The 14788-nt window shown below is 44.2% G+C and overlaps 1 protein-coding gene across 18 annotated transcripts in view; it reads left to right on the plus strand.

Moving 5' to 3' along the window:
• Smarca2 (SWI/SNF related, matrix associated, actin dependent regulator of chromatin, subfamily a, member 2) overlaps nucleotides 1–8059 on the plus strand; it is a 167632-nt gene extending 159573 nt beyond the window's left edge. For 15 of the 18 annotated variants that reach the window (XM_063268536.1, XM_063268505.1, XM_063268513.1 and 12 more), the window contains 5 exons: nucleotides 586–691; nucleotides 1133–1234; nucleotides 3824–3956; nucleotides 5758–5900; nucleotides 6994–8059. In XM_063268536.1, the coding sequence (XP_063124606.1) occupies nucleotides 586–691; nucleotides 1133–1234; nucleotides 3824–3956; nucleotides 5758–5900; nucleotides 6994–7029 (520 nt within the window). In that variant the 3' untranslated portion in view covers nucleotides 7030–8059. 18 annotated transcript variants of the gene reach the window in all.
• The last annotated feature ends 6729 nt before the right edge of the window (nucleotides 8060–14788 follow it).

The raw sequence follows: 14788 nt of genomic DNA on the forward strand, positions 1-14788 counted from the left end.
CGGGCAAGGGATGATGGGAGGGGCTCTGTGGCATGTAGGAACACGGGAGGGATTGTGTGAGCACACAGCAGCATCACGTTAGCATTGCTCTGTATATTTTAACATATTTTCCAAATACACAGTGAATTTTGAAGACAAAAGCAACATGGGAGTGGTGTCTGTGTGATTTCTTTTAACCAACTCTGTTTTTTCATTTCAAATGGGACCTGGGGCTTCAATAAGTTATTTTAAATATTTCTGTCACAATGAAAAGAGATTAGCTCCTGACAGGGGAATCCACAGGGTATGTGCCACGTGTGTGTGTGTGTGTGTGTGTGTGTGTGAGAGAGAGAGAGAGAGAGAGAGAGAGAGAGAGAGAGAGAGAGAGAGAGACAGACGCAGGGGACATAATTGTGCTCTCATGTGATTGAAGCCGGCACACGGGGCATTGGCCTCCAGAGCGGTGGTGGGCTTTTCCTCCACTCCCATAGCCCCCATGCCTGTGTGCGTGGGACCTCCTTTGCTTTGTCGACAGTCTCTGAAATGACCCCCTCGCTGAGGAGTGCCTCATCTGCTTTGTTTCTGTTTGTCTTCCCCATCCTGCAGTTCAGGGCGACAGCTCAGTGAAGTCTTCATTCAGTTACCTTCCAGAAAAGAGTTACCAGAATACTATGAATTAATTAGGAAGCCAGTGGATTTCAAAAAGATAAAGGTAGATACCCGTTCACTGTTATTCTTCAAGTACACAAAGGAGGATGCATGGATGCTCTGGAGTGATTTCTAAGTGGGGCTGGGGTAGCGGCCTCCTGGTTGCTAACCACTGACCTACACAAGGCTTGCCCAGGAAAGGCGGGGACCCGGGACGGCACCGATCCCTTCCATGCATGTTATTTGATCATTGCAAGCTCAGATCACACACACTGCATGTTGTAGAGAACCTTCTGTCCCTCCAATGCCATTCATTTCCTGTTCTGTGCACCTTCCTCCCCGTCCTAAAGGTCACTGGTGGGAGGGGGGGTCCTGGTCAGTGATGCCCCGCCCTTGGACTGTGCAGTCCCACCCACCTGATAAGGCTGAAGGTTATGAAGACAAAGGGAAGTGTGGGCTTCCTTAGACAAGGAAGGACAGTCACATATCCCTCTTCTGTCATCAGGAAAGAATCCGTAATCATAAGTACCGAAGCCTGGGAGACCTGGAGAAAGATGTCATGCTTCTCTGTCACAATGCACAGACATTCAACTTGGAAGGATCCCAGGTATGTGTCAAGCTGTCTGAGAAGTGTCTAACCTTAACCGTGCTTAGGCTCTTGGAAGTGAAGTATTTCATCTCTACTTTTTTTTTTTTGTATAGTTGCTTCCTCCCCAGCAGAACAGTGAGAAGTAAAAAGGTCGTGTTCTCTGCAGCCTGTGGGAATAGAGGGAGAGATTGGTGCCACAGCTGGGAAGCCTGTGCTTCCTCCGAGGCTTGTCTCTCCATTAGAGGAGGAACTCAAGCAAGCCTCTGAAGGTGATACTAGAGACTAGGTAGCTTCTCTGCATTGACAGAGACTCCGTGATGGCAGTTACCTTCCACCAGGAGGTCAAAGTTCAGTGATTGAAAATGGGATGGAAGGGGGTTTTTAAAAATTCTTGGTTCCCTCCTCCATAGTCAGGAAGTCATTGTAAATAACCGTGAACTTATGAATGTCAGGAGGCAGACACTTCCTCTTTAATACCAGCTCAGTACCACTTACCTACGGTGGGAATTGATTTCTGTTTTCCTACCTGTCTTTCTGGCCTGCAGCTGCCAGATCCAGCAAAAGAGAAGAAACAGGGCAGGGCAGGTTACACAGAGACGCTACGTGGCACGTAGCCCGGCAGAGTCCACTTCCACAGCCAGGATTGACAGTGACGCCTCCATATCCCCACCTGGGCCTCCTGCCTTTCTCCCTTTCACTCTTGGCTTACCCCTGGCTGGCTCGTCCTCACCTTAACTTGTTAACTCATATCTCTGGCACATTTTGTCCCAGTGTCCTCATAGTCTGCCATAGGCTACCCTACCACTTCCCTGAATGTGTTGGCCAACTCATTCTTTTATTTATTTATTTTTTGAGACCGTGTCCCTCTGTGTATAGTCCTGGATGTCCTAGAACTTGCTCTGTAGACCACTCCAACCTTGAATTCACAGAGATCTGCCTCCCGAATAATGGGATTAAAGGTGTGTGCCACCAGCGCCTACCTGGTGTGGGACTCCTTTACAGCAAAGGGAGTCAATTCCAGAGAGCAACGGCCATTCATTTGTACTCTGCTTTTGAATTGTGGCCAAAAGACAACATAAGCTTTACTCTCTTGCCTCTTTTTGAAGGGCGCAGTTCAGTAGTGCTAAGGCAGCTCCTGTGGGTATTTAATAGGTCTACAGCAAACGATGACTCGTAGGCCTGTCACATTCTTTCCCCGACCCCAGTTCCTAGAGCCACCCTTGGACTTTCTGTGAGTTTGCCTACAAAAATGGGACCACTTAGTGTCTGTCTCTTGGCCACGGGCTTCCTAGGGTTCTTCTGTGTTATAGCAGGCGATGGGGGAGGCCCTTCCTCCCAAAGGCTGAATCCTAGGCCATATTTTCCTCAGTCACTCATCTGTCTATAGACCTTTGGGTTCCTTGGCTCTTGGCTGAGGTGCATCTTAGGAACATGGGTGTGTGGAGGATATTTATTTCCTCAACCCTCTGCTTCTAATTATTTTGATTACATATCCAGAAGTGAGATATGTAATGGATACAGCGGTTCCATTTTAATTCCGTGAGTGAAAGGACTGTGGTTAGACTTCCTGTTCCTCTCCCTGCAGCATGGGGCTGCGCAGGGTAGGTGCACAAGCTGTGCATGTGTTAAGTGGCTGTTGGCTGCACTGAAGGTCAGCGACGGGGAACAGCTATGGAAAAGTTCCTTTGCCACTGTGTTGCCATGGTATTTAAGAGAACAGCTTAAATAGGTGTGTTTTAAAATACTGAATTTTGGCTGGGATATGGTGGCGCTCACTTTTAATCCCAGCACTCAGGAGGCAGAGGCAGGTAGCTCTCTTGAGTTTGGGGCCAGCTTGGTCTACGGAGTGAGTTCTATGATAGCAAGGGCTGTTACTCACAGAAACGATGTCTCAAAAAAAAAAAAAAAAAAGGTGTGTGAGGTGTGTGTGTGCATATATATATATATATATATATATATATATATATATATATATATAGTTTTTAAGACAGGGTTTTACTGTGTAACAGAGCCATGGCTATCCTGGATTCACTCTGTAGATCAATCAGGCTGGTCTCAAACTCACAGAGATCTGCCTGCCTCTCCCTCCTGAGTTCTAGGACTAAAAGGCTGTGCCACTACACCCAGCCTCAACACATTCTTGAACTTCATTTCAGTGTCTTTGGTTTTCCATTGAGTATCTTTGTGCCTGTGTCTGGAGTCATTGTTTTGCCTCTGGGTTTTCATAAAAAGTGAATGGTAGCCTGGCGAGTTGGCTCAGCCTTTAAAGCACTTGCCACACAAGTTTGAGGACCAGTTCAGATGCCCAGGATCTAGGATGGGTTTAGGGGTCCAGCTGATGATAATTCTATAAGAGATCCTGCCTGGACAGCTAATATAAAGAGTGATCGAGGAACACTCCTGCCATCTATATACATGGCCACACACATATGAACACATACTATACACATGGGGAAAGAAAACCAATAGTGGCATCTCTTAAACTAAAGCGTGTGTGTGTGTGTGTGTGTGTGTGTGTGTGTGTGTGTGTTGACTAGTGCACACAGCAGGTGTGGGTCTGTCAGACTCAGCCTCTGGGTTTTAACAGCTGACACTTTGGCCATCTAGATCTACGAAGACTCCATTGTCCTCCAGTCAGTGTTTAAGAGTGCTCGGCAGAAAATTGCCAAAGAAGAAGAGAGTGAGGAGGAAAGCAATGAGGAGGAGGAGGAAGAGGATGAAGAGGAGTCAGAGGCAGAGGGTGAGTCTCCTGCTCCTTGCCCTTCCCACTTGCAGGCCTGTTTCCACACACACTAAAGGCCATACACCTGCCCTGCTTTCGCCCAGTTCTCTCAGCTGTTAAAATGAAATGTACCAGTCGTGGAGCCCAGGACGGCGCTGCCTTTGGATGTCAGGATGACACTTGCATGCACACCACCGGTCACTCCATAGCACTGTAATGACATCTGCAGCGCTTGAAGACTGTAGACTGCTGGGCTCCATCCCAGTGTTTCTGGATCCGTGAGGCCCCACCCCCTACATAGTCAACAAGTTCCCACAAGGCGCTGCTGGGCCCAGGCCTCACGTAGACAGGCATTGATTTTCAAAAATAATTGTCAAACTGATCTTACTACGCCCACTAATTTTGCTCTGCACAGAGACGTGATTTCACAAACATCGTTTTTTTTTTTTTTATTGTTAATTATTTGCTTAGTGTAGGTGACTTGGAAGGTGGAATAAGGTATAGTCTCATAATCTATAGGATTTGGAGAAGTGTGTTCCAGTTTTCTGATATTTTGGAGTATATAATTCCACATTTAACAGATCCAAAAACATCAACAGATGCATCAAAATGTCTTAATTTTGCTGTTTCAGTGAGGCCATTTCCTTACATTTCCCCAAGAGGTTGAAAGTCTCAGCTCATGTATTCTCTCTGGAGTGATCAAATCCCCCCACCTCCATTGAAATAGATACAGCCAGTCTTGAGATCTACAAATAGTGGGGAAATCAGCTTATGTTGTAGACCCACCTTCTCATGACTTATCCTTAGATACTTGGAGTCAAAACAGTGGGCTGCCTCTTCCAGAAGTTCCTTAGGAGGCACAGCACTTTGCCCTCTTCTGAGTGAGAGCAGAACTGGCTACAGTCTTCCTGACAATGCACTTGACAGATATCGTTAGACTGTCCCATGTGGTTGCTTTGGTCCCCCACCAAAGTCTGCTAGCATGGCTTTACAGTGGCTTTCTCTGTTGTAGCGCCCATCACTGGTTAAATCAATTATAGAGTAGATTGTGCATGGGAACTCTTCAGGGGTTGAAAAAAAGCTACACTACACCTGTGAACTGATACATGCGACTGTCTCCCATGTGTAAGTAAAAAGAAAGCCATGGACAGTGGGCATGCCTGCACATGTATGTAGCAACTAAATAAAGCTGCAGGTGTCTCTGCATGTTTGCGTGTCTATACATATTTGAATTCTTGGTAGGATAGAATATAGAACATGTATAGGTATAAACTGTGCTTTTTTTTCCTGGAAATAATCAGCAGAGAGGCATGAGATGGCATATAAGACACGTGTCGTCTCTCTGCTTGCCAGTTTGTCTCTATATATTAAAAATGCTACTTAAACGACTTGAATTTTTATTTTTTCACTTTATTAGTTTAATTACATCCCAAATGCTGCCCTCCCCGCACCCGTCCCTCCCACATCCCACTACTTGAATTTTTAAATCAAATAGTGTACACAGTGAAGTCATCCTTCCTTTTTGCCCTTTATAAGAATTGGTAATAGTTAATATAAATTTTTTATCTGATAATCCCCCTGCTCAGCCACCAGGAACCAGGAAAAGGATCCACCCCCACTCTGGGGTCCTGTGACTGTCACTCCCCTCCCAGAGACCTGCTTGCACTTGGAGGGGAGCTAACTAGACCAGCACAGTGAACTGGCCTGCCATCGAGGCTCTCCAGCACTGGGGGAGGTTAGACTTGTTATCTGTATGTGGGATAATAATAATTTGACTGACTTTGAGTCCTCCCTGGGGACTCTTTTGTTTCCGTTTTAGCAAAATCTGTGAAGGTGAAAATCAAACTGAATAAAAAGGAAGAGAAAGGCCGGGATACAGGGAAGGGCAAGAAAAGGCCAAACCGAGGCAAAGCCAAACCTGTTGTGAGCGATTTTGACAGCGATGAGGAGCAGGATGAGAACGTGAGTGTACAGGCCTGGACAGGGGCGGCTGCACGCTCCAGCCCACAGCCCCTCATGGGGTACACAATCCTTGCTTAGGCCATGGAGGAGGAAGCCTGGTGAGGCGGTCATGTCGAAGACAGGAACAGAGAGAAACTTAGAACAAAGAATCTAAAACCGTGCGTGTGGCTGTGGAAATGAAAAGCCCTCCGTTTCAATTCCCCTTTTCAATCTTCTAGGGCATGTACGTGCAAATACAGTTTTCTTCATGGCTGGTTAATATTTTATATCTCTCGTACCCAGCTTGCTGTGAGTACATAGCAGTTCAGATAAAATAATGGTTAGAGGGGAAAAGGAAAGTATTGAGATGGCAGAGTTTTTAGCTGTGGTGCCTGAGATTAAATACCTAGAGGCTTTATTCTTATCAGGGAAATTTTAAGGAGTATTTTATCAAGCCAGCACCTTCAGATCTGAGGAACGCTTAACGTTTATATTAGCATCGTCACATGGATATCACTCGGGTCCAGGGTACTCTGCAGGTCCCGAGGGAGTGAAGAGCAGGGGCTGAGTTCAGACCCTGGGAGCTTCCCCAGCCCAGTACTGTTGGGAGGACAGACAGACAGACACTTGGCCAGTCCCATCCTTAACTGACTTCCCACAGCAGCTCAGTTTCCCCAGCACAACAACCCCCACATAGCTTTCATTCTGGAAAGACAATTTTCCATTTTAGTACATAAGTGAATTTGAGTTCCCCTTAACACTTTGCTATTCCAGCGTGTTTGGAAAGTTCTAGAACCGGGCTTACTATATTTCGGTTACATTTAAAACACCTTGTTTTCTTGAGATGACTTGCCAATGAGCAGATATTCAATGCATGGCCTTTTTCCTGCAGTGGGACAGGTTTTTAAGCTCAGATAAAGGTAGAGATGGTTAGCAGCAGACTTCAGAAATCTCAGGGGCACACAGCAAGTGCAGCCGACAGGCACCGCCTTGGGCTTGCCAGCGCAGCACTCCACACTGGGACATAGAGGGTACCCATGCCTCTGCAGTGTCTGTCTTTCCACAGAAAGACATGGGGTGTGGTGCATTCAGTCTGTCTGCCTCTTTCTTTTAGGAACAGTCAGAAGCAAGTGGGACTGACGACGAGTGAACAGCCTGGACATGAGCTTCCTGCGGCAGCGGCTGCGGCAGGCAGCCAAACCGAATGCTTTCTTCCCCCTCTCCTTCCTCCCCAGTGAGTTCACTTGCCATTTGGGCACACTGGGTTATTTCTCCGTCCTCACTGTCATCTAGAACTAGCTTTAGGGTAGTGCCAGACAAACATATGATATCATGGTGTAAAAAAAAAAAAAAAGAGACGCGCGCGTGTACACACACACACACACACACACACACACACACACACACACACACACACACACGGATATTTGTAACATATTGTGACCAAATGGGCCTCAAAGATTCAAAGATTAAAAACAAAAAGCTTTTGATGGGAAAGATGTGGGTGGATAGTATATTTCTACAGGTGGGTCGAGTCTGGTCGCAGTTTGGTGGGCTCGGTTCTGCCATCTGTTCTGATGGGAAGATTTTCATCTTCTGCAGCGCCGATGGCCAGGGGGAACCGTTCAAAGCCACTGGTTATTTTATTTTTCATCAGGCGATTTTCAAGATTTTCATTTGTTTCAGTATTGTTGGGTTTTTGGGGTTTTTTGTTTGTTTGTTTGTTTTTTGTTTTTTTTTTTACACTGTGGTACATATAAGCGACTTTACTAGTGACAATTGTACAGTAGTTAGATATCACCTACATATACATTTTTCCATTTTATGCTCTATGATCTGAAGAACAACAACAACAACAAAAAAAAGCTTTTTGACTTGTATAAGATTTATGTCTACTGTAAACATTGCTGAAACTTTTTTTTTTTTTTGGTTCTCGTTTTATTGACAACGCTATTGAATATTACAGTGTCTAGAGTGTCCCGGATGGCTTCTTTTGTCCACCCGATCTCCTGTGTTACCGATGTGTATGGTCTCCTTCTCCCTAAAGTGTACTTAATCTTTGCTTTCTTTGCACAATGTCTTTGGTTGCAAGTCATAAGAGCCTGAGGCAAATAAAATTCCAGTAATTTCCAAGGATGTGGTGTTGGTACTTTCCTTAATAAACCGATGGTTTACGTTGACTCTGTCGCCTCTTCTTTTATGAGGTCTAGGGCACTAAACCTTTGGACGTGATGTGGGAGCTCTCTGCAGATAGAGGAGAACAATCATGTTATACAGATCACACCGGGGGGGCGGGGAGCATCTCCAGAAATGAGCTAGGTGTAATATTAAAGGCAAGAGACCATTTGCTTTTCTGACTAAAAGAAGGGGTTGCTTCCAGTCAAGCTTGGTCTCCTGGCTTAAAATTCATTCGTTAGTCAGAAGGATCTATACAGGTAGGCAGTGTGGAGACTGACTCAGTCACTACCCACGTGATCTAACGACATTTTGTGCAGCGCATCCTGTTTGAATAAGCCACGAGGGGTGTAAGTCATATCGGCACCCACATCACAAATCCAAGAGCGGGCAGCCACAGTGCCACTGTCACAGCAGAAGGGATTAATAGTAGACCAGTCACTCATATCTACCAGTTGCCCTAGCTTTGCATTTGGGTTTTGTATCTTATGTCCTGCTGCCTTTTTAAAGTCCTCAGAAAGCCAGCCCAGAGACTGGGGCATCCTTTCCCAAGGATCTGCCAGCAAAGCCAAATGGAAGTTTCCTACGCCACTAAGGAGGGTTAGCATTTTCCCGAGGAGAAGTTGAAAGTCTGTGAGATTGTGCTAGGTGAGCTGTCCAGTGCTGTATCAGATCACAGTCCTAGGAAGCTTCATCTTCCTGTCAACTCTGCTCTGACTTTCCGGTTACCCTGAGCAGTCCGGAATATTGTATTTCTTTTCTTGATTTGCTGATGGGATTTACTTACCGCAGTAGGAATGGACACTTCAGAGAAGAAGCCATATTAAGTTTCCTTTCTGGGACCACTTAGTATCAGTTCAAAGGAAACAGCGCCTCCCCCTCTGCTTTCCTTTCTGTGTTTTCTGGGCTCTCCTTGGCTTTGGAGACCTTGCAAAAGCTACCCAAACCCCTGCTTTTATGGGTCAAGCCTCCTCTGTCTGGTTGTGCACTGCTCCTACTCCTGCTGTATTGTTCTCCCCAAACGGGCACATTGGTCCTGCCTGGAACAGGAAGCATCCCGTTGTCCATTGTCTCCCTGCTGTGTGTGCTTCCCACCTGCTAGTCATCAACTCACACTACTGCTGTGCTTCTTCAATTAGCAAGACCAAGGTTACCATAAGTCCACATTGTTCACCACTTTAGCCTCTTTTGTAGGTACTGTGTCATCTCGAGATCACTAAAAGGGTCAGTATAATACGGTATTTGTGTGTGTGTGTGTGTGTATGTGTGTGTAACAAATGCTTGAGACAATGAACTCACAAAGAGGAAAGGCTTCGTCAGTTCACACTTTTGGAGCTTCCAGTCCACAATCAGTTCACCCTCTTGTTCTGGCTAAGGCTCTACAGGACAATGAAATGCCTGAGACCAAGAAAGAGGAATCAGGACCCCATAGTTCCCTTTAGAATTATGCCACCAGTGACCACAAGACCTCATGCTAGGTGCCACCTGCTCAAGCCATGGCTTCTGCCCAGAAGGACCTCTTGGACAAATGTAAGCCTTTAAGACATGAGCCTGTGGGGGGATATTCAAGATCCAAACTACATCAAAATAATGTCCAAACTGTACCATTTCCTGATAGTTAAGCCTTTCTCTGCCTGCTTTATACATTGGACTTTATATGCATTTATAAAGTGGATCTTTTATAGCAAGAACAGTACTGTTGATGGTTCCAGGGGGTCTTCGGAAGGGTCCCTGTGGGAAAGGAGGATTACCATATATCTTCTGTCAAGTTCTCCAAGTGCACATTGCGTAGAAGACATCGCTAAGCACTTCCCCCATGGAAACAGTAACAGTACCCTTCCAGCAACAGATCCTGGGGGCCTTGCCACAGCTTGCCCTTTAAGCAAGTCCCCTAGAGAGTGGCTTTCAGTGCTCCTGGCTTGGCATACACCTTGGCTATCTCAACCTGAGGTAAGTAAGACCTGAGCTCAGAGCATGAGCTTCGTGGTCCCAAATGAGGTTCTTTCCATAGATCTGCCTTTTAGGATGAGATAGTCTGGTATACATCACAGTGTGCCAGATATGGCCACGTATCCTTCAACAGCACAATGCTTTGGGGGAAACACTGTCACATAGTATATTGCTGTGTGAATATTATAGATTATGCTTATGAAAGCAGATGACATTTGCCAGCTCCTTCTAGGGGACCACTGTTGTATCCGGAAAGTCACTAGGCAGTGTGTAAATTGTAGCAGGCATGCCAGGAAGGTTACTAAGATCTCTGTTTTAAAGATACTTCTTTCTTGTTATTAAATATATATAATATATAATATATATGTGTGTGTATATATGTATATATATATATGTATACACACACACACACACATATCAAATGTATGGGTTGTGCCTGGCTTTGCCGCAGACATTCTTGAGTTTCGGCGTCCTCTGCAAAGCGTAGAGTGAGATGTCTATAAGTCCAATATTGTACTTCACATACAGCTTTGTTATTAAAGGTTTTATTTAGGGAAAAAAATGACTTGGAAATGTCATTAAAGAATACCAGGAAGATTCACAGGATTACGAAGTGGTTTGTAGAGCAGTGGTTCTCAACCTTCCTAATGCTGTGACCCTTTAATAGACCCGCTCACGTTGTGGTGACCCCAACCATAAAATTATTTCACAGCTGTAACTTTGCCACTGTTATGAATTTCAATGGAAATATCTGATATGCGGGATATCTAACACGTGACCCTCAGAAGGGTCAGGACCCGTAGGTTGAGAACTGCTGTCATAAAATCTCAGCCCTCACTGACAGTTTCAAATCAACGTTTCCCGAGATGTTGTTCCCTAGACCCACAAAATCAGCATCACTTGGGCGCAGGAGACTCAGGGTCCTCCAAGATCCAGTCAAGCAGAGAGTCCTAGTAAGCCCTGGAACCTAACATGCCTTCCCTAACATGTGAAAACCGAAAATCTAAACCTATCAGAGGGCAGGCACATGTCTGCAATTCATTTCTGGAGAGCAGTGTGTGGCTCCCTAGAAATGGTTTCTACGGCTGCTTCCCGTGTGCATGCCCAGCCCACTCAATCACATGAAAAGAAAGTAAGAATGAATGAAAAGCCAGTGGTTTCCCTCTCTCACCCAGCTCTCCTGCCATCTCCGTGACAGGCAGCAGTCTTCATTTGTGCTTGAGTTCAGCCTCATTCGGGCTAATATGGTCAATACTTAGGGGAAATATCTTTGGTTTGCTTAGCAGAAAGGTACTGACAGACTCCAGTTTGCAGATATAACCCTTTTTCCCCTGCAACAAGAATTTCATATGAACACTCAATCTTGCTACATATCTAGATACCTCAGAGGAAAGAACCAATCTGTTTCTTTGAAATTTGCTAGTGGTGCATCAAGATAAGGTATGGGTTTTTGCTTGTTTGAATACATAGTCACATAGTGTTTGAGGTTCAGCGTTAGGGAGGTAAAGGCAGAAGGATTGCTACCACCAGCGGAGGCTATGTTATGAGACTATTTTATATACACAAAGCCCCTAGCAACATGCTATTCTAAACCCAGAAAAAACTGTTACTCAAAAACAAAGACAGGTTTGGAAGCCTAAACAGAAGGAGTTGGCGCTCAAGGCCAGCCTGGGCTACATAGTGAGATTCTGTGTCAAAACGAGAGAAATGGAGAAAATAAAGTATACTGACTCTTAACTATATTTCTAGTGTCTTGGAGGTTTTTTTTTCTTCTTTATCTTTGATTTTCTGTAGTTTCACATAAAAATTGAGGGTTCTTTTTTTTTTTTTTTAAATCATGAGTGGGCCTATCTTGCAAGAAATGTTAAAGATCCTTCAGGGAGAAAGAAAATAAAAGACTGATCTGTATAAATAAAGATTCCCAAAGATATTCTGGACCCGGTCACCACCAAATACCAATGACATTTTTATAGAACATGGAAAAATAAATTTTAAGATTCATATGAGGCCACAAAAGAATAGCCAAAACAAACAAACAAGAAACTGGAGGCAGAACTTCCTGGCTTCAAAATCTACTAAAGAGCTATAATAAGCAAAACAGTATGGTACTGCCATAACATGACCTATCAAACTGAAAGTCTTTTAAAAAAAGACAAAAATTTCATATTTCTGTGAGTAGATACACAACAAAGATTCCAAAAGCATGCAGTGGGGTAAAATCTCTTTAATGAAAACTGTTGGCACTGCCCAAAGAATGCTACTTCTTATGACATAGACATTTATGTTTTCAACTGGTCTTTTCACAGTGGCAAGAAATGAAGTCAGCCTAGATATCCATCAACTGAAGAATGTATGATCAAAATGTGGGTCATATATACAATGGGATTTTATTCATCTATACAGGAAAAAAAAACTTTACAGGGAAATGCATGAGTCTGGAAAACATTAAGTGAGTCAGCCCAGGCTGTAGTGTTCTCTCTCATCCACAGACCTCAGCCTCTGTTCAAGATGTGTAGTCAGGTAGGGGAAGAGAGGGGGAAAGTCAGAAAACTAAAGAAAGGAGAGACTCTGAGGGAGAGCAGATTCAACAAGAGAACCAAGCAGAAGAGGGAGTACTGGGAGCTGGAGAATGTGGCAGGGACGAGGAGGCAGCAGGGACAGGCGAGGGGACGGGAGAATCAAACCAAAGGAGGTGTGGATGGAAACCCTGTAGGGAAACCAATTACTTTGTAAGCCAACTTAAAGTTTATGATTTAAAAATGGAATAAATGGTGGTGTCTACATGCAAAGAAATGGAACAGCCCCCTCTCTCACACACAGCGGAGGTCAGCTGGAACTATGAACTGCTTACCGAAGTACGATGGAGAGAAGTGACGTTGAACCAGAAAAAAAAAATTTGATCCTTGTAAAACAGATACGTTAAGCAAAGGAGACAAGTTGACAATTGCAAAGTGCGAGGTGTCTGCAGAGCAAAATAAATATCACAGAGGGAGCCTAGAGGACAGAGCTGTGTGTGTAAAACTTGTATCTGCGAAGAACTGATACCCAAAATATATGACAGACTCAGACACGCCCAACCTCCACCTTATTTGAAAACAGGCTAGAGATCTGGACAGATAATCTCTCGGAAGAAGATCTGGAAACAGCCAAGAGGCCCAAGAAGTATCCGACATCACTTATGTGATCAGAGAAACACACTGTGAGCTACTGCCTCTCACCAGTTACAAGCAAAGGGTCACTTACCCAGTATTGCCCAGGACCCAAGTTAGTACAGGAAAACAAATATGGTACATGGCCCTTCCAAAAGTTCAAATAATTATCCAATGTATTTATGTAGCTAAAGGCAATGATATTAGTATGCAGAAGAGACATCTGCACTGCTTATGAACATCAATACTTAAATCTAACTATGTTCAAGGTGAGTGGATAAAGATCATCTTACATGGTTGGGATTTAAGTAGAGGTTAAAGAAGGCTAAACAGAGGTTAAAGAAGAAGGGGAAAGGAGAGATAGGGCTAAGGATCAATTTTGTTATACAATCAGGGTATCTATCAGTAGTTAACAGTAAAGAGTTGATGGGCAAAATAGACTAAATGTTCTTGAAAAAATGAGGCATGGAGGAAGGAGGGTGTGATTGGGATGTGAAGAGGATTAAAATTATTGAAGAAAAAAATGAGGTGTGTCTGTGCTACCCTGGCTTAGTACGCATGCAGAAGTATATCAAAACACCACATTTTACCCCTCAACATATGCTTGATTATTATGTGTCACTCTAAAGGGATTCGAAGAACACGGGATGACATACTTGACTTTTCTTATTCTTAATTAAGCTACTAAAATGACTTGTGTATCTGACGGTCATAGCACGTGGACAAACATTACAGTCTGGAAGGGGCGAACTGGGAAGACCTCGTCATGAGGTCCTTGTGGTAGGGCACCGTCACTAAGTAGACCTGCCTTCAACTGGAACTGGGTATTGCCATCTCTAGGGTAATTCCTAAAGAAGCTTTGGGAAGTATAAGGAACAAGATGTATTTGAGTGGCAGAGTGCTTGTTTAACATGCGTAAGGCCTTGGAGTCCATAGCCCAGATGCTGAAACAAAAATGTAATTAGTTTGCCAAGGGAAAAAACAAAACTACAAAAACCATTAACGCTAGAAGGCAGGAAGTATGGAAGACAGTTAAAAAAAAAAAGACAAGGCTATAAAATAAGATTATTAATTAATTAGTAATTCAATTATGCCATCCCTCACTTTGAAGGGCAATATGCTAAATATACCAAATGAAATGGTAGAGACAGAGTGGGCCAAGAAACAAGGCCATCTACAAGAAATTCGTTTTAAACAGGAAGACTTAAAGTTAAAAGGAGAGGGTGACTTCCCTGCAGGCACCAATTTAATATCGGAGAAAACCCCTCCAGATAAAGAGAGTTAGTGCCTAGTGAAGAAAAGGGAAATTGTGATTTAAATTCAAATTCATTTCCTTTCTATTCACTGTTGTTCATACACCTTTCTCCCAGGCTTACTCATTTATAAACACACACACACACACACACACACACACACACACACACACACACACATACACCACATGTGCCCGTTTTAACAGGAAATCTTTGGGGCTACATACCACAGTGTGAATGCTCCAATAATCTGGGCATTAAGGCTTGACAAGGTAACATGGAGCTGTAATGTCAAGGGAGGCGTGAAGATCAGGTGTTCAAGGCCTGTCTCTGCTACCCAACTTGAGACCCAGTTGGGCTCCGTGAGGTTCTGTCTTATAAA

This window comes from Rattus norvegicus, chromosome 1 (genome assembly GCF_036323735.1).
Source record: "Rattus norvegicus strain BN/NHsdMcwi chromosome 1, GRCr8, whole genome shotgun sequence".
In the NCBI taxonomy this organism is placed as follows: Eukaryota; Metazoa; Chordata; class Mammalia; order Rodentia; family Muridae; genus Rattus; species Rattus norvegicus.